This window comes from Mesoplodon densirostris, chromosome 15 (genome assembly GCF_025265405.1).
Source record: "Mesoplodon densirostris isolate mMesDen1 chromosome 15, mMesDen1 primary haplotype, whole genome shotgun sequence".
NCBI classification, from domain to species: Eukaryota; Metazoa; Chordata; class Mammalia; order Artiodactyla; family Ziphiidae; genus Mesoplodon; species Mesoplodon densirostris.
In genome coordinates, this window is record NC_082675.1 from 27,965,325 (window position 1) to 27,991,945 (window position 26,621).

At 38.4% G+C, this 26,621-nt stretch overlaps 1 protein-coding gene across 3 annotated transcripts; it reads right to left on the bottom strand.

Moving 5' to 3' along the window:
• RNMT (RNA guanine-7 methyltransferase) lies at positions 1–26,610 on the bottom strand. 3 transcript variants are annotated; one of them, XM_060118912.1, is made up of 12 exons: positions 26,180–26,512; positions 23,893–24,351; positions 21,366–21,501; positions 18,134–18,259; positions 15,562–15,677; positions 14,324–14,505; positions 13,635–13,799; positions 10,085–10,202; positions 8,783–8,884; positions 8,028–8,101; positions 7,822–7,855; positions 4,428–4,474 (listed from the first exon to the last, which is right to left on the bottom strand). In XM_060118912.1, exons 2-10 carry the CDS (start codon positions 24,307–24,309, stop codon positions 8,030–8,032), a joined length of 1,434 nt encoding a protein of 477 aa, XP_059974895.1. In that variant the 5' UTR covers positions 24,310–24,351; positions 26,180–26,512; the 3' UTR covers positions 4,428–4,474; positions 7,822–7,855; positions 8,028–8,029. The 3 variants fall into 3 exon arrangements, with proteins under 3 accessions (XP_059974894.1, XP_059974893.1, XP_059974895.1); XM_060118911.1 differs by lacking the exons at positions 8,028–8,101; positions 26,180–26,512 and adding an exon at positions 26,565–26,610 and having other exon boundaries at positions 1–4,474; XM_060118910.1 differs by lacking the exon at positions 8,028–8,101 and having other exon boundaries at positions 1–4,474; positions 26,180–26,510.
• Between the last annotated feature and the right edge of the window lie 11 nt (positions 26,611–26,621).

A 26,621-nucleotide genomic window follows, 5' to 3' on the forward strand; every position in this document is an offset into this window, starting at 1 on the left:
ATTCACGCAATGGAATACTATACAGCCATGAAAAAGAACCATGTACAAATACATGCAACACAATTCTCATATACTGTCGACCAAATAAGCCAGTACAAAAGAATACATACTGTTTGATTCTTTTCATATAACATCCAAAAACAGACAAAAGTAACCTATGCTCTTAGAAGTTGAGATAGTGGTTACCCTTGGGAGGCAGCTACTGGAAGGGAGCAGGAGCTTCTGTATTGTTTGATATGGGTGCTGACTATATGCGTGTTTTCCATTTGCGAAAAACACCAACTTTTTAATATATGTGTTACTCTTCAATAAAAAGTTAAAACAAAATAATGTGCCTCTGCCTGGATAATCAGCTCAGACTGAAGAGATGATTCCTCTCACCATCCTCTCAACTATCTGCCAATCCCAGTGTCAGCCCCTAACATACAAACTAGATTTGCTCTAGGTCTGGCTGCCAAAGGAGTAGGCCTACCAAAATGTGAAATCCCAGTTTAAACCTTTGCCTTCCTGCCTATGAATTATTCACTTACCCTCCTCCCTAGTACACTCAAGGGCCCTCCTGCTCTCTCTGCCCCAAATCCTTACTCAGGAGTAAATGCTCCTCTTAGGGAACATTTAAATAAGTTATCAAAGTTTTGCACCCGAAGGATGGAGCTCCAATAGTTAATATTTCCAGTTGCAGGGAGCGGATGAGCAAGGAGTCCTCTAGGCCTAACACCCTGGAGGCATGTAACGTGCAACTGGAGCGCAGGCCCGACCTGGGGGTTATGGGGTGTTCAAATCTTGGTTTTGCCTTGGGCAACTTTGTGTCCTGTCTCTCGACGTCTCATCATTAAAACAGGGATAATGGTGCTTACCTCATACAGTTGTTCTAAGGATCACATATAATACATTTAGAAAAGTGACTGACATAAGGGAAGAACTTAGTAAATGTTGGCTGTCAACATGGCTTTACCCAGGGTATACTGTCCCCAAGAACACATGGCCTAGGGTAAGTCTAGGTAGCAGAGGGCTTTGGAGCTCACCCAAGTCTTGCCAGGCAAACCCAGGAGAGTACTCCTGTGTGCCCTATACTTGTTAGGTAGTGCAGTGAGAAGCAGGCACACATGCTCCAGGGCTAAATGGGAATGGAGCAGGAATTGGGAAGGACATGAGGTGGAAAAGAGTTGGCTGTCCCCCAGCCCCAGTCCCACGTATATCTGCTAAATAAGTCTATCATTAAATAAATGCATGCATCAGTCACTGTTATCGACTGCCTTCAAAGAATCAGAAATGCTGTTGTCAGAGGGTGAGAAATGAAGAAACTTCCTATCAGGTGTGTAGCATTTGATTTAACATCGACCAGGGAGGTGGTGATATCATACATCCATGCTTCCTGTTTGACCAAACGGCCATGGGCATTATGGTACAACTGTTATTACAGGGCCGTGGTCCCTGGGTCTGGCCTCTACTTTGAAAACCTGAGGTAGACAACAAAAAATCAGTTCCTATTAATCATGTTCAGTAGCTAGAATATTTACACTGGCAGTTCTTCCCCACAGGCAGATTTGCACAAGAAGCCAAATCCTCATTAGGATACTTGAAGACTTACCAAAATAACATAATGCAATAAACTAAGACAGGCTGAATAAATACCCAGAAGAGCTAAAGGGACTGCAGATCTGGACAGCTGACAGCTGACAATGCTTCTGTGGTCTCTCCTCTGCTGGTCCACATCACTCCCACCTCCAAGCCCATCTCACTTGTACCCCTCTGCTCTGATGCCCTATAAATACTATCAATGTGAATTTAGGGAGCAATCATACTTCCTCAATTTCCAAGTTTGGGGAGGGGTAGGCTAGGAAACCCTGTACTGATAATCTACCTTTCAGAGTCATCACAAAGATTAGTTAATTTAAGTCACAGTCTCTAATCAATCCTTCTCTCTCTGAAGGCAAATTCCTCTGGGGAGTCACAGTGGAGTGGAGGCTTGGTGGCCCAAGTGCACAGTCACCACCCGCAGGTTAGGACACTCCCCTTAGAATGCAGTGGGAAACGGCCAGGTTCTCTCCCTTGTTTTATTGGATTCCAGGCCCAAAGAGTTCCATTTGTGTGCTCTCAGTTACACCACAACCAGCCAGGTTCCCAGCCCATTCCTCACGATTTCTTTCCACAAATGCTGTAGCTGATTCTCACTTCTACTTTCATCCTCAGAGGACAAACTGAAAATGCCCTTGAGCCACTTCCAAGAGCAGCTTACATCACTGGCTTGACAATGAAAAGCCATCCTACCTCTCCTAACAGTTTCCACTAGTCTTGGATAGAAAATCACCAAATATTTAGACTGCAGATGTGTGTGGAGGAATCCCACAAGCTTTTACCCTGGTGATGGCAGTTCTTCTTCAATCACTGCCCAGACACCTAACTGCAGCAGGAGACGTCAGGGAGGAAGGGCAGAGAAGGCAACAAGGCCACCAAAGCTCGAAGGGCAATGGCTGGGATGCCGCACCCTCTGGTGAGGCTCCACACACCCCTCCACACATGCCAGCCCACTCAGACCAAGAGCCCACTCCAGCTCTCTGTGCACCTTTCTATCCACTAAAGGTCTGGGGACCCCACCTTCCTTTCGTCTTGGTTTTGCCATCACAAATTACTCTACCATTTGGGGATTCTTCTCTCTCCCAAATTACCCATGGAGTGGACAGAGCAGAAGGAGGTTAAAAATATGCCTTATGACTTGCTTAGAATAAACTAAGACCATTACATGAGGACAGTGGTAGGAAATAACAGAGAAGTTTTTCATACTCTACCCGAACTATCACAATACTTTCTGGCACCTCCCCCAGAACTGAAATGAACCTAGGCATGTAACACCAAGAGCTCACCACCCCTACCTCCCCAGCACCAGCACCAAACCGCAGCTGGCGAATGGCAGCCACCAGGCCGAAGTGCTACTATTTATTTTCCCCAATGACTTATGGTGAACCACCACTAAGGCAAATTACCATTTTTGTAAACTAGTAACAGTCTGGAGATGGACAGATTGTGGAAGGAACAGAAGTTAGGTAACCTGTGTTGGTCTGCTAGGTCTGCTACTCTGACACCATGAACAATCAACACACATAAACAAATTAAGAGACTACAGTTTTTTAACAAGTTCTCTGGATAATTATAGAAAGAAATGTCTTTTAAAACCATGCATGAAATAAGTGATTTTTAAAGGAGCATGTATAAATTGCTCTGCTTTGCTCTTTAAATTTTTCACTACATATAAAAAACTGGCAAGTTTTCTAAACGGTGATAAATTAAGGACAATTCACACTGGTGTCAGTTTCTGAAGAGTCACACAAGAAGCCAGAGCTGACAACTTTAAGGGTTCTAAAATGGCACATGCAAATTGTGAATGGGGACGAGACGCCAGACCCACTGTGCCAAGTACAACGTGGTGACAGAGGAGCAGGTACTGGTTGTTTCTGGGCCAAAGCGGGTAACGGATCTACAGCATGCAGCACCCGTAACCCAGACCCATCATCAGGGTGAATTCCTACGAAGTCTCTCAGTCAGCTTCCTTTACCACTGCGTTGCCGCCCGCTCCTCATCCGCCACCCCAACTGCAGTTCCATATATAAAGCTGAAGAAAATGTGCAAACAGGTTCACATGGGAGAGGTTCACCAAATGTTGAGAAAAGCACCTATGGCATTTTGGTCCAGTAAATATATGAATTACATCCTTGATAATTAGAAACATTAATTGCTATTGTAAGAAACTCTTAAGAGAAAGCTCCCCAAATCCAAAACAATTTTATGCTGGAATTTGAAATGTTCTATCTAGTTCTAAAACTGCATCATATTGGCAAATAAAGTAGTTATTATTTATAATGAAATTTAATAACTGGTTAAAATTCTAGGTAATTAACTTTTATGACCATCTAAAATTTAGTTTTAAACTTATAATTTTAGCAATATATATTGAACACTTACATTCAATTGTACAGAACGCAATTAATTTAATCTTGAAAAACACTAACAAAACTAAGGAAATAAGCACACACACCTCCGAATCAGTACACTCTCTCACCAATTCTACAACTGCAATAAATTTAATACTGTAAATAAACACTGGACAAAGCAGATCACTGGCGAAAGAACTCAGAGGCTTTAACAAGTCATTTTATAATTTTTATGAGCTAAGAGAGTGGAGGCAAATGGAATTCTTAGAACATTACTTAAAAATAGATTTTTAAAGACAAAGGTCCTGACTCACTCTTATATACACACACAAAGTTCATCTGTCACAGACAGCAAATGTTAAATTTATACACTGTAGTTTCCAGCAGCATCCTGCACGTTGAGAATAATTAAATTAAACAAGGATGTCAGATCTATGGAAGATGGACCATTCAAATCTGTACAAGAAAGAACACAGCTGTTCTGGTGCTACTGCATATGTGATGTGCTCACTGCTGCTTCTCAAATGCAAAAACCAAGTAAATACCTGAAAAGAAAACAAATAAAAGTTAGAGCTTGGTTTCTCACATCCTCAGGGCAACAATCTCGGTCTTGTTCATAATTTGGTGAAAATTCTCAAGCAGCTTTTGAAAAGGAAAAATTCCATTATTTCTAGGAGTTCTTCAATAATTTTGAGTCATACTTAGGCAGATATGGGATCATATCTGCTTACTTGAAAACAAATATCCACTTACTGTAATAGTGACATCACAGCCCTGGAGAAAACCAATTTAACAGCTCTAAAAATCTCTACTGACCGTTTGAGGAAAAAAAAAAGTATAAAAGCAAAGAAAATGAAAACTGGAAAACCTTATGATTTAATTCTTTTTACCTGGAATAATTGCACTACTATGAGTGCAGGGGTAATCTAAGTTTGCTACTCAGGAGGGGAAAAAAAACCCTAATAAAAATGGTAAGGGGGCTTCCTTGGTGGCGCAGTGGTTGAGAGTCCGCCTGCCGATGCAGGGGAAACGGGTTTGTGCCCCGGTCCGGGAAGATCCCACATGCCGCGGAGCGGCTGGGCCCGTGAGCCATGGCCGCTGAGCCTGAGCGTCCGGAGCCTGTGCTCTGCAACGGGAGGGGCCACAACAGTGAGAGGTCCGCGTATAGCAAAAAAAAAAAAAAAGGTAAGGAACACATATAATGTGCATGTTAAAATTCATCCAATTATCCAGTTGTTGTGTTGTAGGGCCTGGTAAGGAAAGTGAGCCAAAAGACACATGATAATCAACAGTCCCAGCCCCAAGAGCACGCTTCCTTAAGTAAGGTTTCCGGCTTTGATGTGTGTTCACTCAAAGACATCTAAATGCATCTATGGTTCCCCATTCTGAACCACACTGAAGTTCAAACTTATTATATCTTCTTTTAAGATACTGATAGATTTTATGATTATGAAAACGACTGAGAAGACAAATCCTCAAAACATCACAAAAATGTTCAGGGTGTTCACTAGAACATTCACCCAGCAAGTCGAGATAAGAAGCCATGTGACGAGGAGGCGTCATCCCTTGGGTCAACTGTAGAACAGGGGGCGGATGAAGGACAGCAGACCACATAAGGGCCTCCCAATCCTCAAGTCCTCGGCCTCTCCAACCCAGCCTGCACAGGAGCACCATGGCAGTCTCCCCTAACATCATTCTGGTCATGCTATTCTTTACTCATTCTCTAGCTCCCGAGTCTTTTAGGAGAAATAAATATGGCTGGCAGCAGAATACACAGATGGGGGGAAAATAGGCAGGGTGATCATCAACACTGGATTCTTCTTGAGCGGAAGGAAGCAGAGCAGCCTAAAGCACTCACTGGCAAGTCCTGAGGCTCAGGACAAGCCGGCATTGCTGAGCTTGCCGTACACTCCAAGTGCTCTTTCTGCAGCAAACCCTGCCAAACCCACCCCAAACACATCTATACCCACTGCAGATAACCTGGCAGTCCTGACCTGCCCGGATCTAGGGTCATATAAAACCAGTGCTTAATTCCAGATCAGCAATGAATAACTTTCTCTCCTTTCTAGCTCAAAAATTCTGGAAGTCTCACTAATTATATAAAATACCTTCTGTGCCAGCATTTCAACTGGGATTTAAACAAAAGAAACTTCAACCACTTCTAAAAGCAGATCAGCAACAATTCTCTTTTCTTCCACATTTAAAGCATCTTCTAGAGGAGCAGCAGGCTCTGGTAATACGAGCTAAATGATTAGACCAGTAGGAGTCTAAAATATAGCTTCTTAGACTGTGGCACCAGCCCACAAACCCTCCAGGTTAGAAAAATGTAATTCATCACAGAGCAGATGGACCCTGACACACTAATCCTGGCTGCCCTTTGGCCATTGTTCCTTTCCTATTGCTTTTCTCCTCTCTAACCCACCTCTTCTTCAACTGCCTGGGGGCATCTAATTCTTCACTTGTATATTACTGCTAAAGTCCATGTTTAATATAAAAATACAGTGCTGATCTGCAGCCAGCACCACCATCACGACCTTTGACCAAGGTCGTTTGGTTACACGGCACTTTGGGATTGGTGGGACATCTAAGGTAGCTGGCATATCTCCACTCCAGGGAAACCAAAGAAATGTGTCGGTTTCTGCACATATTTCTACGTTTGTCAGAGATTACGTCTCTAATATCTTCCAATCCCATTTCTACCAAGGTCACCAATATTCTGCAACTGGCTCAAAGTGTGCCTTCTTCCCTTTTCCTCTCTCTCCAATTCAGCAAGTCCTAAGAATTTTCCTTTCCGTGGGTGTCCATGAGGCCATGGCTGCGAGCGTGGAGCACCTGGGCTAGCTCTCTGACCTCAGCCAAGCTATTTGCCTGCTTTCCTATCTGTGAAAAGAAGACAGAATTAATAGCAGTCTACTGACAAAGCTGTGAGGATTAAATGAGGCATAACACAGGAAAAGTTTCGAACAGCGACTGGGCCCAAGCTAAACACTCAGTAATACCAACTATTATTATTTTCCAGATTTCACTAGTTTTTATTAAGCTCTCCTTCATCTGTTTTCCCCATTACAGGAACTTCAGCATGTAAAACAGTGTGCCCAGAAGTCACTTATTTATATCTGTTTCTTCTACTGGATAGTACACTTCTGGAAGGCAGAGAGGTAACATTTATTTTTTTATCCTCCAAAGCCCTTTCATAGATCTTTATGTAAGTTAATATTCAAAATGTTTATCAAATGGGTTATCTCTGATTACCTTTGATTTTTCCTTCAACATAATCAACAAATATTTAACCAAGGAGTGGGAACTACCTTTTAAGTTGTCAGGGCAACCATATAAGGGTATCACCATCCTGGCAGGGAGGCTCTGGGACTTCACAGACTGGCCAGGCCTCTGACCTCTCCTCCAAAGACAGGTGCCTCACTTCAGAATGTCTCCACATCATGACTGTTCCCAACCACACACCCTCTAAAACATCCTGCTCAGTGCTGCTTCACTAAATGTTCTAGTATTTATTATGACTTCACTGTCAACGCCAGAGAGGCCAGAACCAAATAAAATACATGGAACTGCTCCATAAGCCAAAATTTCCAGCAGAAATGTAAGGTAAAGACATCAAATACAGATGGCTTCATAGTAACAAGCAGACAATGAAAATGTTTAAGAATGCTCGTCAAAGTTTACGTTAAGGAACATCCTGCATATATTTTCTCTTGGCACTAAATAGCCGTGCAAGACGGGGAATTAGACATTTATAGGAATTTTGTGTACAACACAATCACCTCCTCACACAAATTAATATGTGTCAGAAAAATTCTGAAGTTTTCTGATTTTAACAATCACTTTGAAGCAATTTTTGAAAATGTCAGTAAATCTACACTGATGATATACTCACTTGTAGCTTCCCATTCTGATTTACTTAAGGTTCCCTAAAATTTAAAAAAAAGAAAGAAAATTTCAGATTGAATATGCAAGTACATATATACTTATTTTTCAATAATGGACAGAGGTCTCCAAAACCCTAACTTCATTATAAATACACATACAATTTACTGTTAATATTATTGTGATCTGAATATAAAATAAATCAATGAGATTAACCTTTAATGCCATCTTCTCACCACTTTTGCGCTCCTCAATTCTCTAAACCACTGATTCTCAACCAAAGGGTGAATCTGCATAAAAAGGGTATTCATGTGTAACTGGAAAAATTATCTAGCTTACATTTTTAACTTGGAAAATGGAAAAAGAAAAAAAGAGGCCTATCTTGAAACATCAAATAATACTGCAGGAGGGAGTAAGATTTTTGTGTTTTTACAAAGGAAATCACAAAATAAAGTATGTATCATACAAAGGAAATAAATTGTATTTAGTGATGTACTTGCTACTTTGCAAAGGCACTGAGTAACAAGATATACAGTGGTAAGTTTAGTAACTAATATAATTTTGAAGAAGTGATAATTATGTAACATTCATAATTAAGGAAAATGTGAACTTCCACGTAGAAGTCAGAGAAAATGAAGATGTAATTTTTCCCCATCTAAGTTCATAAGCCCCTGAATTTTATCTATGGAACACCACGAGTCAGCAGTGTCCAGGTAAAGATACAATGGTATAGCAAGAAAACTCTCAAGCCAAGCCTATAACTTTTCTCCCATCCTTATTTCCTCCATTCTCAGTTCGTTAGAGTACATTTTATTCTATACTCTACAGTTATAAAAAGTTATCACAACTTAGGGGAAACAGACTACTGTGTATCTGATTTGTAACTCAGTGAACTCAAGTATTATAAACCAGTGAAATAATTTCCTAAGTTTCCATTTTTCTATAAAGCATGTTAAAAAATAAAAACTTACCAATGGCAACCTCACTTGACTGTTCTTCATGTACTTTGCTGCATGTTCATAGTCATCTGCCTTCTCAGATGCAAGTTTGGAATTCTCATTTGCAGGATATGGCTAGGGAAGCAAGTGAAATTCCTAGTTGAGACATTACATTGAAATTTACAATTCAGAATTAAACACACAATCACTGAAATAAAATAATTAAGACAGTAATCTTTAAGTATTACTTCAGGAATACAAACTACACATACTTTTGGAATATGAAAAAAAAGGAGTGAAGGGAATCCTCTCTGAACAAAGCAGCTGCCATGGTCAACACTGAGCATGATCAGAGTATCTACAATCACAGAGAGTCTACACAGGGACTGAATAGCATCCTGAATTGCCACCAAGGACCACTGGCTGCAAACACCTTTACCCCCCTGACTCCTGGTCAAAGGCTTTTTCTGTTATGACTCTAAGCTGAAGGAAGTTATCAGAAGAGCTAAACATTCATTTGAACATTATGGTGACTTAGCAGCCATGGAAGTATGAACAGCAACTGGAAATAATACAAACAAAATGCTCAGTCAACAGAACCTTGGGAGTTCCAGAAGAGAAGGAAAATATCCAGCCTCCAATACAGGTCGTCTCCATATTTATATAAAATCTGAAGAAGGGCCTCAAAAGAATGCTGTTTTTAAAGGTATGCTGGACAAATGTTTATTCAAGTTACTTTGAGCACTATTTTTAATCAATTTTAACATCTCTTTATACTATAAAGTGCTTTGTAACGCATGTAAATAAAAACAATGAATTACACACTCATGTAGTAACCATCTACTCTGTAAAGGTTATATACTCTTTTAATTCCTTTCTTTGCCCTGTTACAACAAACTAGCTAGCAAGGAACCACTTTAGATGTACATCTTCCTGAAGAATTTTTAAGAAACTGATCCAGGAATGTTTACTTTGCTATCTTCTTTTTCCCCTTTATAAGTATCCTACAGTAAGATCAGACATTAGAAATTCAGCTATGTGTTTGCTGTTTAAAAAAGTATTTAGTTTTTTGGACTTCCATAGTGGGGAGAGGCCAGGGTTCTGCTGAACATCCTACAGGGCACAGAGCAGCCCCAAATGCCAACGTTGAGTCCTGAGGCTGAGAACTCTTATGTTAAAGCTCTGTCCTAGGTGCTAAAGAGTCTAGAGTTGGCACCAATAAGCTGTGTAATTTATATAAATACTGAGTGTGTACATGGCCTTGAAAGAAATCTCAGAGACAGCCAAACAAGTTTACTACGACCTGGAATTTTTACACCTTTTCTAAATACTCACCTCCAGGGCCTGCATTCGTTTTAACAGCATTTTATTTTCACTGTTCTTAATCTTTTCCTCATAGAATTCCAGAAATGTTTTTTTGTAGACTAGTTTCATATTGTACTTCTTCGCCATTCTGTCCAAAAAAGATTATTTAATGAAAAGGCTTCCAAAATATTTGTAATTCCACACACAACAGTAACATCTTCTGGGCTTAACTAAAAACATTTACAAATTCACAAGAGGACCATGGAAAATGAGTGAAGGGCAATACACCACTGACCTGAAGGAAATGTGCAGTTAAATCTCACTGGGTCACAGGGAACTCCAGTAACGTAACAGACAGGCCAGGAAATGAAATGAAAGGCTGTGAGATGGGGACCACAGGCTGTAAGGAACACTTTTCTACCAACTCCATTTCACTTGACTCGGTCCCTCACAGTGGCATTGAAAATAGTGGCCAACTTCCTTCTTAAAATAGTCTCTTTCATCTACTGGATTCCCTGGCAAGACACACTATTAATTTTTGTTGTTGTTGTTGTTTGCGGTACGCAGGCCTCTCACTGTTGTGGCCTCTCCCGTTGCGGAGCACAGGCTCCGGACGGAGCAGGCTCAGGGGCCATGGCTCACGGGCCCAGCCGCTCCGTGGCACGTGGGATCCTCCCAGACCGGGGCATGAACCCGTGTCCCCTGCATCGGCAGGCGGACTCCCAACCACTGCGCCACCAGGGAAGCCCCACACTATTAATTTTTATCCTACATCTTGAACTGCTTCTTCACAGTTTGTTTTACAGGTTTCTTTTCCCAACTTCCAAATGTCCGGGTTCTGAAAAGGGTGGCCCAGAACCTTGCTCGCTGTCACTCCCTGACATATACAGCTAGCCAACAGCAACGGTAGCTCAGTCCTGGCCTCTGTCACTGCACTGCTCCCTAGAAATGTCCACCAGGACTGTCACAGGCGTGCTCTAACTCTCCACCTCCAGGGCTGAATCCCACTAGCCTGTTCTTCTGCCAATCTCTGCTATTTCAGTAAATCCATCTAATGATCCACGCCTCCCCCTCTCTATGCCCAGTGTTCAGCACACCACCATGTTCTCTCCATTTACCTATACAACATACTTCAAACAGGCCCACTTTTGACCACGTCACTCACCACCATCCTGCTCCAACACCATCACCACACAGCTGTACCACTTCGCTCATCTCGCTGCTATTCTTACCCTCCCTCAACCAATTTTCCAACTGCAGCCAGATTATGCTTTTAGCAGTGCACAGGTCACGTCCCTCCTTCACATCCTTCACTGGCTCTCCAGCACACTTAGGGCACAATTCAAAAGCCTTTAACATGGGCTCTAAGGCACTCATTTATACAGGAGTGCTGCCTCATCTTGAGCCAGCTGGGCCCTGATTTCTTAAGGCCCAGTCACAATGGCTTTCCTTCAGCTCCATAAACTAGCCAAGCTCTGTCCGTCGCACTTCGGGGCCTTCACCCATATCGGCCCTTACGCCTGGAACACTCTCCCTTCTGGTCTCCAACTGGCCAACTAGACAGCCTTTAGATGTTGACTTAAACATCACTTTTTCCAAGGTGGCTTCCTTAAATCCTCAATGACATTAGGTCTCCCTGTTATGCTTTGCGTGAGTATTTTTTCCCAGTGCATTTGCTGAAGTTGATTACTATGTAGCTGTAGACAACAAAAGGGAACCTGAGGATGATTTCAGGTAGCACAAAAGGAGGAGAGGAAGAAAGGGAAAAAGTCTGAAAGGGGACTTGTGAAGTGACAGATGAGGGGACAGAGTGAAGGAAACATTTGAGGGCCACTTGGATTTGCATGTAAGAGGCATACATAAGGCAGGAGTCCCTGTAATTAGCATTAGCCCTCCTTGGAAAGACCACATGAGTAAATATAAAAGCCTCTTCTATTCCAGGCAGTCCATTTTCTATCATAAATATCCAAAATGAGCCTTTACAAGTGAAACCAAGCTTTAACCCTAAGAAATACCATAATTACAAAGAACTGAGACTCAATTTGACCAATCTGAATAAGTTTGCCATGTAAAATCTAATTAACGAAATGGCAGAAGGGCATCTCAAAATCCCTATGCATTTTCTGATTGTCTCCCTGAATGAATACCTGTCTTAATAAATAATTTAAAAAATTTTAAAATATTAAAGTGATACTTTATGACTTTATATGTTTATAACCATTAGGCAATATAAGCAGAAAAAATTGTTAGTGTTTGCCTAGCATTTTTTTAAAAAAACTTCCATTTTATTCTTTATCTTTTGGCGTATACTCAAATCACCAACTTTGTCAACCCAAAACACCAAGCTAACATACCAAACATATAAAACAACATACTAAAAACGCTTATTTTTTTCTTTCATAAAGTTGAAGAGTGCAACATTTCCCCAAAGTTTGCTAATTATAAGGAAAATGTGATATAATTTTAATTTTATAGTTCATATTTATAAATTGTGCATAGTATTTTCCATGTTTAGTCACATGCTACTTCATTTTCTCATATTATTGTATATAATTTTTATATATTGTAGAACTCCTGAAAATCCTACACCCATAATTTTACAAGCTGCCTGAGACACAATTCAAATAATCACCAGCCAAAAATAAGTAAAAAAATAAAGCTCTTCCTCTTCCTCAGTTAATAAAGGCTTTGTTTTAAAAAGAAAGAAATGCAGTTTGGTCAGCTGTGACATGGCCTGCATTTAACTGGACTCTTCCACGTTCCCTATCAGGGAGACACCCAAGACCAAGAAAAGGTCTTGGGGCCTTACCTGAAACCCCAGTTTTCCCTGTGCCTGTGGTGTGCCAGGACTCCTAGGAATTCAGGTGCATGAGTGAATACATTCCTGAATCAGTACTTTATTATTGCCACTGCCCGTGAGACAGAGGCAATTTCATAAGCTATAGCGAAATATAAAACAACTTTTTTTTTTTTTTTGCTGTATGCGGGCCTCTCACTGTTGTGGCCTCCCCCGTTGCGGAGCACAGGCTCCGGACGCGCAGGCTCCGGACGCGCAGGCTCAGCGGCCATGGCTCACGGGCCCAGCCGCTCCGCGGCATATGGGATCCTCCCAGACCGGGGCACGAACCCGTATCCCCTGCATCGGCAGGCGGACTCTCAACCACTTGCGCCACCAGGGAGGCCCTAAAACAACTTTTAATACCTATCCCTGTGAAAAGGAGGATCTCTACTTTGGGAAGACTCATTTTATGTTACCAAAGTACCAGCAGTTACTTAAAAATAAGTCTTTTGCTATTTATAGTGTCAGTTATTTTCTTCCACAACTTGCAGGCAACAGGCTCCCTTTCTTGCCTACAGGATGAAATAATTCCAGGAATAAAAGAATCTAAATGAGTAAGGCTGCAAGAGACCTATGCCACCAACCCTGGGTTTGAAGTTATTCTTTTTTTTTAAAAATAAGGCTATACTTCTTCTTAGGATCCCACTTAAAATAAGAAACAAACATAAATACTGATTTTTTTTCCTTTTCTTGCTCTCTTACACAAAAAGAGAACAGTTAACAGATTAATGACATTCTTACTCATTTAGCAATGGAAAATAGACCAAGAATTCAGGGACATCCACAACACCTTCCAAGTTGAAGTCATATTTGCAGCCAAATAAAGGATAAGCTCCTTTCTTCTGAAATTTCACAGTATATATTTCATTTCCAAATGATTCTGTTTCTGAAGCTTCAAGGCGTCTTCTATAAAAGTTATCCCCAAACCAAAACAAAAAGGTTAAATTTGTTATTAGGTCAAATTTATTTTGATCAGATTAAATATGGGAGGCGGACACACACGATGCAATTTTATAAAGATTAGCTTTTAATTGGATTTGAGCTACTTTTAAGAAGCAATACACTAAAAGGTCATTAACAATCTCACTAATAAAATTATGCTGGAAGTAGGTTTCACTATCATGACAGCTGGTTAAGTCCCAATGCCTCACATCTGATCTGGAGTTTGTCTAGCAATACCACCTCTGGCTTTTTGGCTGGAAGTAACATCAGTCTCCAACTTACACAGAAAGATGTTTTAAAGGTTCATCTGCAAATCTGACTTTTTAACTTAAAATTTGAGTATCTACTCAAATACATTATCAAAGTGCTCAGCCCTTATAAGATCAACACGGCATGTTCTATAAACTTTACTCCTAATAAACACTTGCTATTCTAAAATAAGCTTACTTTTGAGTATTTTATAAACCACAACATATAAAAGTACTTACATCAATTCAAAGCTATTGGGAGTGGTACCAATAAAATAGCCTCCAGGGCTCAGTCTCTCACATGCATTTCTGAGCATGACGTCAGCCTGCTCATAGGACTCGAATGAGTAATGGCAGACAAACTGACAACTGCAGATGTCAAAGCACATTTCTGGGTCACGAAACTTATCAATCAGAAGTTCCTGAAACAAATTAAAATGGGTCAAGACTTTGAAGTTGGCTGTGACATAAAAATTTAGTGAATTAATTTCTAGAATTAGGATCCTTAAAATAAAAGTACACATGAGCTCCCACCAACCTACCCTTTCTCATTACATATCATAAAGATCATAATAAAAACGTTCTTTCTTTCTGATTCAATAGAATTTGATTCCCATTTTCATAGTAATTTTAAAAACTAGAGATTCTGAAATAATACTAAAAAATATATCAAACATGACATTTAAAGGAGTTGAACCTTTAACTGGCTTTACTTGAAAACTAAAGTAAAATGATGTTGAACAGTAACTTGGGTTTAAAAAAAACCACAAAGCTGGTCTTTGGGACATTTTTTACTTTTTAGGCTGTGCCATGCAGCTTGCGGGATCTTTAGTTCCCTGACCAGGGACTGAACCCAGGCTGTGGCAGTGAAAGTACTGAGTCCTAACCACTGGACCACCAGGAAACTCCCTGGGACATCTTTTTAAAACGCAAAAGTGTTTTTAAAGGTTTCCAACTTTCTAGCACTTTTCCTTCCCCTTTCACAACTGCAAACAAAATGTGTAGGGTTACAGGTATCTGTAATAGTTCAATGAGCTAAGGAGTCAGAAAAGAAATGTTCAAGGGGGAACTTCCAACATTTCGAGTGCCTCTATAGTCTTGAACTTCAGCTGTTAAAGAGATTTGGAAACAGGTGTCACCATACTCTGATATGTTGGGAAACCACCCAAACAAATTACAAGGTAAACAAAATGAAGTGCAGATCTATTTCAAAATACTAGAAAATAAATCGTGTCCAAACAGAGAAGCAACAAATGATTTCCAAAGTAAAAGTATAAAAAGCTAAAAATTCCCAGAAGTATTCACTGGGTCATTTAAGGAAATTTATCATTAATGGAATTTCTAGTTGAAACTGAAAATCCACATCCTAAAGATTTTTAATGTTTCAAAGCAAATTTTTAAAAAATGAGCTGATTTTTAAAGCAAACCATTTACTCATACTAAGAATATAAAAACAGACAAATTAAAAAAATACATACCTTTGAACAATCAGCAGTTATAAATTCTGCACTGAAAATATATTCATTATCACGACAACGATTTTTCATGTCCTCGTACCGCTGCTGACACTGTTTGACAGAAACATCAGCAATATCTGGAAGGGGGATGGGTATTAGTAATGTCAACAGAGGCCCACAGAGTTAAAACGGAAATGCAAATATGGCACAAATCTAGACTTCATCTCAACTTTTAAACTTTGGCAGGGAATCCAGCCTTAGAAAAGCAAAAAGGTTCTATTTCCTTCAAAACAAAAGACAAGAAAGTCTTTTGTTCCAATGGAAATGCCCTCTTATTTTTCAAAAGGAATTAACCACCTTCTCAATAGGTACTGACAACAGAAAAGTTCTACCATGATTTTTAAATGCTTATTCAAAGTTAAAAGCAGAAAGTTTAAATTCCAATTTGGATTATAAAACCTAACACTATACGCCCAGCTCTTTATAGTTTCTTAATAAAATGTTATTTGCCTCTTCCCAGTGTTGAGATTTGCACTGCAGGTACAAAAGCAACGGTGGGTACCTTGTCATGAATACAAGGTAGGGGCACCAATGGTACTGGTAATACTTGATATATTTTTCACTGCTATAAGCCAGCACAGAAAGAAAATAGGGGGGAAAATCCAATTTCATTTAAGAATGTCCTTGATAAACAGTAAAAATTAATTTTATGAAATCTTCAAAACATTTCTGCTACATAACAAAGTCTGCCTGAACAGGACTGGTGTGACAGCACTGTAAGCTGTACTGCCCATTTTTTCACACAAAATTGTTTCACGTAAAGAACCACTGACAGACAAACTGGTTATTCAGACTTCGTAATTTGGCAGACCTTTTCTTCATAGTGAAAAAAATGAGCCTGCCATTTCATGAAAACTACGGACTGTATTTGTTACCAATGATAAATTTGAGCTTTCAAGTGAAAGTTCCAACTCTGACAAACTTGTATCTACCACCACCGGCTGGGCATCTTCCCAATACTTAAGACTTTTCTGATCGATGGTGATATTAAACAAATGTGATTTCCTGATGTCAACATTTAGAAGATTTGCATAACTTTAGTGAACATTATTTTCCAAGTATTACAAAATCTTGCAGGACGAAGTGCAAGATAGACCAATGGATTTAAATATAACAGAACACAAAAAGTTCACCAATGTGGTTTCAGATTCCATGCTGTAACTAACCTTTAAAGGAACTACCACTTGTCGAATTTTGATGAATATCCTCAATTATCTGAAAAGGCTATTAAAATACTCCATTTCACAACTACTCATCAAATAAAATAACACATCAAAACATATTGATGCAGAAACAGATGTGAGAATCCAGTTGTGTTCTATTATTCCAGACTCTAAAGGAATTTGCAAAAGTACTTTTAAAATGCCAGTCTTCTCACTACATTTTATCTGTAATAAATATTTTTTAAATTCTCGGTTTTAATTTCTATAATCAACAGATATAACCACATATGCAAAAGCTTTCTGAGGTCCTCAATCATTTTTAAGAATGTACTGTGGTCATAAAACCAAAAACTTTGACAAGTGCCGATTTAGGCAATACTACAACACAGGTGGTGCTGGGCACTTCCCACAGGAAGGAACATGACATCATCTTGTCCCTCTTCAGGGTTAAGACTGACCAGCAGATTCAGGCACTTGATTCATCCAGTTAAGTTCCTATCAACTTTTCACCTAATAGCTTAGATCTATTATTTTACCAAGCGTGGAAAAATTTATTCATCATGATTTTTCAATAAAGAGGAATTTCTCTTTTCAACCATTTGGTTACGTTGAAACATGGTTTATATGGGGTTAGAGAAGATAAATACTCGCCACCTCCTCCCTTAGTTTATGAATTTCAGAATAATGAGTAAGTTTCCTTGCTCCCTCCATGTGTGAACGAGATTTTTTCCTTTATTTCATGTTTCAATCCACTGTAATCACTGTCTTTTTAAATTAATTAATTAATTAATTAATTAATTAATTAATTAATCTTGGCTGCGTTGGATCTTTGTTGCTGTGCGCGGGCTTTCTCTAGTTGCGGCGAGTGGGGGCTACTCTCCGTTGCAGTGCACAGGATTGTTATTGAGGTGGCTTCTCTTGTTGCAGAGCATGGGCTCTAGGTGTGCGGGGTTCAGTAGTCGTGGCGCACGGGCTTAGTTTTACTTGGTCTGCAGCATGTGGGATCTTACCAGACCAGGGCTAAAACCTGTGTCCCCTGCATCGGCAGGAGGATTCTTAACCACTGTGCCACCAGGGAAGTCCCCTGTAATCACTCTCTTTTTTAATGAAGAAACTATCCTATCTTTGACCAGTGAAAGCCTTTCCAAGTTTGTGCTTCAAACATGGAGTCCGACATGACTCCAATCATCCTTGTTTTTAACACCATCAGTAAAGTCTCATTACTCATTTTAGAAAACACCCATCTCATGCCTAGCCCCCAGACATCTTGTGGTGAGGTATTTTGTATTATGTCCATAATGAGATCTTTCTTATTTACATCTACCTGACAGACCACAAATTATTCTTTCCCATGCCATTATCTGTCTTACCAGTACAAACTAGCTTGTCAATTCTTCCCTTTTTCCACTTGAGCAAATCTCCACCTTTACCACATCCCAGGTCCAAAACAGTGATATCACGTTTTTTTTTCAGTCGCACCTTTTCTAAAAATTCTCCTAAAAGAGAAAATTAAGTCATAATAAATTATCTCTTCTCCATTTTTACTAAAGCATAAACTGTTACCCCTAATAACCTACTAACTTCTGCCTGACACGTACAGTAAGTCTCTTACATACAAACTAGACAACTTTCAAAGATGTGAATATGTGTTCATTATGTCCAATCACGTAAGTTAGTTCATGTGTCTGGCATACATTGTCACATGCACGCTCTACAAGTGGTTGTGCTTTTGTGTATTTTACGGTACAGTACTGTACAGAGTACAGTAGTACAGTATTATTTCAAGCCCCGAAGGTCCAGAAGCTAGTGTAAAAGCAGTGGTGATGTAGCTGGTACTGCTAAGAAGTGTGGGTTGTTGTAATGTACTACTGTACTTTTCAAGGAACTGTACTGTAAGATTAAAAATATTTTCTTTATTTTGTGTTTGTTTTTTATGTATTATATGTGTGAGAAGTTATTATACCTATTACAGTATAGTACTATAAAGCAATCGTGTTAGTTGGGTACCCAGGCTAACTTTGCTGGCCTTACAAACAAATTGGACTTACGTACGTGCTCTCAGAACAAAACTCATTCTTGTGTAGGGGACTTAGTGTAATATAAACACATTCATTTATGTAATTAATTCATAACTTCTAGAAAATATTTCAAAATTTGACTAAGAGTTAATTAACTTGATCCTTCAGCATTAAAGATGAAAGAATATGTGTCTGGTATTTTAGAAGCTAAGATAGGTTTTTGAAGGTTATTTTCAGAATTTGATTCAACGTTAAATAGCAAACATTTTATTTTTTCTCTCTCATTTTATTAAAAAGAAGTTTAATAGTACAAAAAAGCCACATGACCTTGGTGGGTCAATAGCAAACATTTTAAATTCTAATTAATACAAGAATTCCCAACACTTGCTCATGATAAGAAAAAAATTATTCATGATTTTTTGTAGTTCTCTTTCCAAAGCTAAGTGTTTAGCTTATTATACACGTAATAATTATGGGATCACAAGAGACCTTGATTTTGATAAAATATGCCAAGCTTACCTCTAAACTAGTCAAAAAACTATACATACCTCTTAATTTTACCATCAACAGAATTCTTAAAAACTCTGAAATAAAAATGCAGTCTTTTATCCCAATCTACCAAATCACATTAAGATCCAACGAATAACATTAGCATGTCCCTTACATCAATAGCCAAATGGTTCAAACATTAGTTAAAGGCATATTAATATTCTTAGACAATGAAATATTCAGCAATTCTAAAATTGGATAAAATACTGAATCCTAGATCTACTCTTCCTGTCTTTATCATTCTGAGTTTAATGTTTTCTATTTCTTATGTGTACTATTTTGACTGCTAGAATATTCTGTATAAATACTTCTGCCTTTCACTGTCACAGAAGTACAAGTGTTCCATATTCAACTTTCTGCTATGAATCTTAAAAAAAAAAACAGCATAAAATACGGAAAGAGTGAAAATAAGAATTATAAAATCTCTTTATTTTCACATAAGATTAATGAGAGGGAAAATCTTCATGAAACATTATTCAAAGATATCTTTATCACATTCAAGCATCGTACTCAACTATCACCTAGCTATAAGCAGCAACAAGGAAGCGAAAATGAATGACAAAGAATGGGTGTTGAGAAGAAAAAGAAATAAGGCAGCAAGGGAATTTGGCACAGACCACACTGATTACAGCAGGACCAGAAAGACAGGTGCAGATAGCAAAGCACCCATTGAGAGAGTTGCTGGAACAGCTGAAGAACAAATACTATCATAAATATGCTGAGAGATAAATTTTTGCTAAGTCTGACATACGTGTTTTTAAAAACTACTCATTTCCCTGTTTATAAAAATAATACAACTAACGATGTGAAAAATAGTGCTGAACTTAAAAATATTTATTCAATGAATAAATACATGAGTAAACAACACATTAGGAAAAATACTCAATGATAACTTATCTGCATTACTGAGGATGAGGAAAGGAAGAGAAAAACTGAAAAGAAATTAGGAACAGCATCCAAAGATTACGAGTATAGAGTAAAAATGCCATAATAAGTAACCTAAAAATAAATAAATAAATAAATAAAAAGAAGTTCATTTATTCATTTACCCTGGTTGACAAGTAGCAGTCAAATAAGTCTTATTTTTATAACAAAACAAAGAAAAATATTAAAATGTGTTCAAAATAATGAGTCTAGTTCCCACTCCTGACTTCTCAGAATGGATAATTTATCTTTTAAAATTACTAAATTATCGTTAAAACTAGTAGAAAGTAGCCATAATTAGCACTTTATTCTTTTCAGTGTAAATATGAAAGCATTCTCACTTTTTCTGAGGTTGGCTTTTAAGAAAACAAAAACAGAAACCAAAATTTAAAAAAAACCTTTTTATGAAAAACTTCAAAATCTACTGGCTTTTAAAAATTCTCTAATCTCAGGTAAGTGACTATTTAATGTACTTGATACACAAAGCAATAAATATATTCTGAATCATATTTCCTCCACTGACTTCCATTTTAATATCAAAGGTGAGTTTCCATAGATAAAATGCTGTCTATAAAGCTGAATGTCTTCATCAATCCTCAAAGTAAAGTTTATTTCTCCCCAGAAGAAAAAACAAGTTCAATGGACAATCAATACACATGATGACCTTTACCAACTCATTAAAGGCCTAGAGATAAAAAATCATGGCACTGCCCATTTTCTTGACCTAATGGAACCCAAATGTTTAATTCAACAATATATCATTGCTCCAAAACTATTAGAGTAAAATAGATTATTTAATAGCACTAGGTTAGCTTGATTCTAAATGTAAAAGCACACTGCCTTCTTAAAGCCTGATTAACTCATCAACTTAATATTAATTAAACAGTCATTGCTACCTTATGTAGTCAATCGTAAGTAAATATAAAACGAATTTACCTAAAAGGCTTAGTTTCAGTTTTGGCTCCAGTTTTATAAAGCCAAGCTTTGATGATTAAATGAATAGTAACTAAAGACCTAGTAGCTTTGTGTATGGTTAACTATTTGGGGAGTAAAAAATGAGACATAAGCTGAAATTAAAAATTCAAAACTATAAATCCAAAAACAAACATACCAATGAGGACACTTTTCATCCAATTATTAAAGTTTCTTAGGTAAAAAATTCTACTTTGGCTACGCTTCTCCAGACCAACTTCCTGGAGTTCATTGTAGTGAGCGGCCACTGCTGAGCTGTGTCCTTCTTCCAAGTTCTGAAAATAAAAGAATGGAATAAAATTGAGAAGCTGAACATGAAAAAAATTAGTCTAAAAGATCATCTGACCTATATACGGATAAAATACTACTGAAATTGGTAAACTTCATTAAGCAATGGCATAACCACAGAAATCCTAATTATAATCACATGGAAGATTTTCCCCTGTTCCCTATTTTTAAGAACATCTCCTGATTTAAAAAATTTTCATCTTGATTTTCATCTATAGAATTTTGGTGTTAATGTATTAATAAAATCAGTAGTCTTCCAGAGTTCTGATTTATTCAATTCAGTAAAAGTCAGTGGATGAAGTTCCTACAAGAATATAAAATAGAAATAATACATTTATTATATTACTATAAAATTGTTGTGGGCATTAAGTGAGATAATATACACAAAGAGATGGGAACTCAACAGGCTATGTTCAGTGTCAGTGATTTCTATTATTTGCTATTAACCTAATTCAAGTTTCAATTTGTGCTCTCTATCTAAGACCCTAAGCATTCTGCAAAAATGCCAGGAAGGTAAAGGGCTTCAGATCCCCCCACTCCCCTGCTCAACCAAAGTGTTTCATCTGACATGTAAAATAGGTAAAAGGTTTAAGATTTTCACTTGAAAAAAGGGTTCCACTGCTAGTAAAAGTTTAAAAACTACATTTATGATACAAGCTCCTCTCTGTTACAAAGATTTGCATTCCACCAATGACAAACATGTTGGCTTATCTGCCACTTTCTTCCTGAGGAGTGATGGCAGAATTTTACTCATTCATTGAGTAATCCAGATCCCAACTCAGATCCCGCCACAATATAGTATTCCCAGATGAAAATGACTTGCTATCCCTTGCTTTATAATATTCTTGCTAAATACCAGGCTTAGCTAAAATTGTATGTAACTACCCTAATAAGAAGTGGAAACACAATAGTTTAAGGAGTTACATTAAGAGAAGAATGTAAAGCTGGGTATCATCTTGATATTTATCATTGTAAGTGATAATCTCAAATACTTCAGACACAAAAGAGATGAACACCTAATTACAAAGGAAAAAAAAGAGGATGAACACCTAACTAAAAGAAAAAAAAGAGATGAACACCTAATTAAAAAGGGAAAAAAATGAACACCTAGTTAAAAGGGAAACAAAATTTAAAAATTAATTAGGAACACCTAATTAAATCTTCTGGACCTTACACTGTTGTGTTTTTGAAAGTACTAAGAAAAAGCAAACTATAAAAACTACCTTTCAAGTTTCTAGTCAAATAAGATAAAAATTATCTCATTAGCAGAAGTTGTACCTACATAGAAAATAACTAAATTACAAGAGTTATAACCCTACTCTATCTTAAGACGATGTCTATTAAAAATAGAACATTCCTACAGATGGTCAAAAAGCACATGAAAAGATGCTCAACATCACTAATTATTAGAGAAATGCAAATCAAAACTACAATGAGGTATCTCACCTTACACAGGTCAGAATGGCCATCATCAAAAAGTCTACAAACAATAAATGCTGGAGAAGGTGTGGAGAAAAGGGAATCCTCGTACACTGTTGGTGGGAATGTAAACTGGTACAAACTGTACAACAACTATGGAGGTTCTTTAAAAAACTAAAGATAGAACTACCATATGATCCAGCAATCCCACTGCTGGGTATATATCCAAAGAAAACCAGAATTCGAAAAGATACATGCACCCTAATGTTCACTGCAGCACTATTTACAATAGCCAAGACATGGAAGCAACCTAAATGTCCATGACAGAGGAATGGATAAAGAAGATGTGGTACACATATACAGTGGAAAATTACTCAGCCATAAAAAAAAATGAAATAACGCCACTTGCAGCAATGTGGATGGACCTAGAGATTATCATACTAAGTGAAGTCAGTCAGTCAGAGAAAGACAAATAAGATATCACTTATATGTGGAATCTAAAAAATGATACAAATGAACTTATTTACAACACAGAAATAGACTCACAGACTTGGAAAACAAATTTATGGTTACTGAAGGGGTAAGGTGGGAGGGAGGGATAAATTAGGAGTTTGGGATTAACATATACACACTACTATATATAAAATAGACAATCAACAAGGACCTACTGTACAGAACAGGGAACTCTACTCAATATTCTGTAATAACCTATATGGGAAAAGAATCTGAAAAAGAATGGATATATGTATATGTATAACTGAATCACTTTGCTGTATACCTGAAACTAACACAACATTGTAAATCAACTATACTCCAATATAAACTAAAAATTAAATTAAAAACATAGAACATTCTTAAGTTATTAAAATTATGTAAAAAAAAAGGTATAATTTCACAACTGCTCCAGATTTCAATCTGACATATTCCATTATGAATAAAAGAAAATACGCTCAAAATACCTTTTGCTTTTCAGGAACATCTTCAAGTTCTATTTTTCTCCTTTTCTGAGTGCCATCTCCAGTAGGTTCATCTTTTGGAAAACCATCAGTTTCCATTCTTCTTTTCCTTGAGATGCCTTCATCATCACCAGAACCTTTTTCCTCTGGGGCAATATCAGCATCAAGTTTTCTTTTCTTGGATGGAGTGTCTTCCCCACAACTAGAACTTTCCTTTACAAGATCATCTTCAAACTCCATTTTTCTCTTTTTTGGTGTGTCTACTTGCCCGCAAGTAGGAGCCTTTTCAGAAAGCCCAGTCCCAGGAGAGGTTGTGTTTTCATTAACAATGAATGAAGATTCTGTTTCTGAATCTATTGATGTTTTTGCCTCTTCATGAGAGATCTTTTCACATTCCTCTGCTTTTGCAGAATTTTCCATTTTTGATTACTTAAATAGATGGTAAAACTTCATGAACTAACACTGGAATGGCAAAAATTTCATATTACTTGTAAACGTAATGCTAAGACTTTAAAAACAATTTAAACCAGAAACTAGCCATTTAATTTCAGCGATCAACTAAGAGTTTAAAAAACCTCATTAAAGAATATTGAAAACAATATTGATATATATTGCATATGAATTTCTGAAAATGCTAATGTGGAAGTACTAATTATAATCCCGGAACACTTCTACAATCTTGTCCATAAAAGTCACCATTGGCATTAAAACTAACAAATTAAGTCGTGGTAAATGAAGTCGGTTCCATTTCTATCCTGATCCTTACCCTACAGCCTTGGTTCCCCATATGTGTGCTGGACACTATAACAAACTGATATGGGCACAGGAGAATATTTCAAAATTTAAGGCAAAGGTAGTGACACCTGACATCTGGAAGATGTAGGGCATAGTTTTAACTGAGTAGATTGCACTACATTTCTTTAAATGACACCAGAACCTTGTGAAGCTGAGACTGGTGGTACCACAGAAAATCAGTGTAAAACAGGAAACGAAGTTGGTGTCAAATCCGATCTCAAGGCTTGAGAAGATATCCAGTACTCAACAGATGTACATATTCCACTAGTATGCATTCGTGGTTAGCTGAGAATTAAACACAATTTTTTTTCAATCTGTGCATTATTTTTAAAAACAAAGTTGTTAGGACACACTTATTAAATTTTCTGGACTAAGCTATTTAGTAAGGGAAACTGCTAGGTATTTCTTTTGGCCTAGGGACACTGAAAACCAAGAAGAGGAGAAGTCTGGGAACCTACAGTTGACTTCTAAAATCCGTACTTGGTAATGGGTGTCAGAATTAGGTAGAAAGTGAAGAAAGTAGAAATGGGTGGACAAGAAGTTTCAAGACCCAGCCTGCAACTTAATGACCATTAGTCTCTTTCGAATGTTCTTAGGCCTATGTGTGAAATGGGAGGGGGAGAAAAATAAGTGAGTTATTTATTGGACAGGAATTTATTAAGTCATTCAACAAGTTGAGTGAACGCCTACTACAGAGAAGCTCAATAAGACACTATGTGAATTAGTCTTCAAGAAGTTTACAGCCGATATACTATTTAAATGTTAGGCTGTATTATTCAAACCAAATGGGAAAGAAAAAGCAAAAGTCCAAAAATCAGTGAGATTCAGCAAATTCAGAACCTGAAAATTATGAAGGCGGGGAGTGTTCCCTGTAAAGAAACAGAGTAAGAAATAAAGTCGCTTAATGGAATGGGTAAAGAACAAGTCACTCTAAACCGGGAAGGGTTTCAAGGGATATTAACTTTCACTACCCAAGGTTTGAGGTAACAAAATACCAAGACGTGCCAAAACAGGAAGAAATGAATCAGACAGAAAAAAATTACCCAGAAATGTAATTTTCTGAATACTGCTTAAAATGATTATCTAGTAAAACTATCCACCAAATTATCAAGTCCCTATCCTCTCCTCCCTACCATTTATTTCTTAATAAGGAAATAGAAACTGGTTTTAATTTCAAATAAACCAATGTAACCTATCCTTAGCTATAAATAATTTTAGCTGTAAATGTAATATCTAAATTCACTATTGGGAATAAAAATTAATTTTATTTATATTTGTCTGTGACATTTCCACAGATGAGATGGTCTAAAGACAAGTCGGTCAGAATAAACGACACGGATTTCCAAACGAACCCAGAGATGGATAAGACTGAGGCCGAGCGTCTAAGGTGAACAAAGAGTAAGGTCCAGACCCAAGAGGGCTGTCCTTCGGAACCCTCGAGGAAGAACTCAGGTACAGAGTCGACAGATACACAGATGCGCATGAACGACCACACCTGCATCTCGGTGACCTGCGCGGCAGTCACACCCGAGGTTTCACGGGAACCGCCGGCCCGGGGACTCGAGCTCAAGCCGGTGAGCTCCACGTCCAACCCGCCGGCGGGCCGGGTCTCCTCGAGCCCGAGGACGCACTGATCTGCCCCGGCGCCGCCCGGCTCAGGTTCCAGTCCACTACCAGGCCAGGCGGCCGGCCGCTCCGGCTCCGGCAGCCCGGCGGGCCTGAAGCCGCTCTAGGGCCTCTCGATCCCGGTCTGGCTCTGCGCGGAGGGGCGTCAGCGCCCACGGACCCGGTACGGCCAGCGGTCGAAGGGCCTCTTCCACCGGGGCGGGCGCGGCTACACACAAAGAGTACGAAACCCAGAGTTGCAACTACACACTCACCATCCAGCCATCCGCGACTCTGTTTGCGGAAGCGGCTCCGCGCCACGCGCACGCTGT

Excerpts from the sequence above, each read along its gene's own strand:
- RNMT (XM_060118911.1), bottom strand. The coding sequence starts at position 24,309 with ATGGAAAATTCTGCAAAAGCAGAGGAATGTGAAAAGATCTCTCATGAA. Across the intron at positions 14,506-15,561 it reads TAACTGCTGATTGTTCAAAG|GAACTTCTGATTGATAAGTT; the intron begins GTATGTATTTTT and ends AATTTGTTTCAG. Across the intron at positions 10,203-13,634 it reads TATTTTCCATTGCTAAATGA|AATGGCGAAGAAGTACAATA; the intron begins GTAAGAATGTCA and ends TTTTTTGGACAG.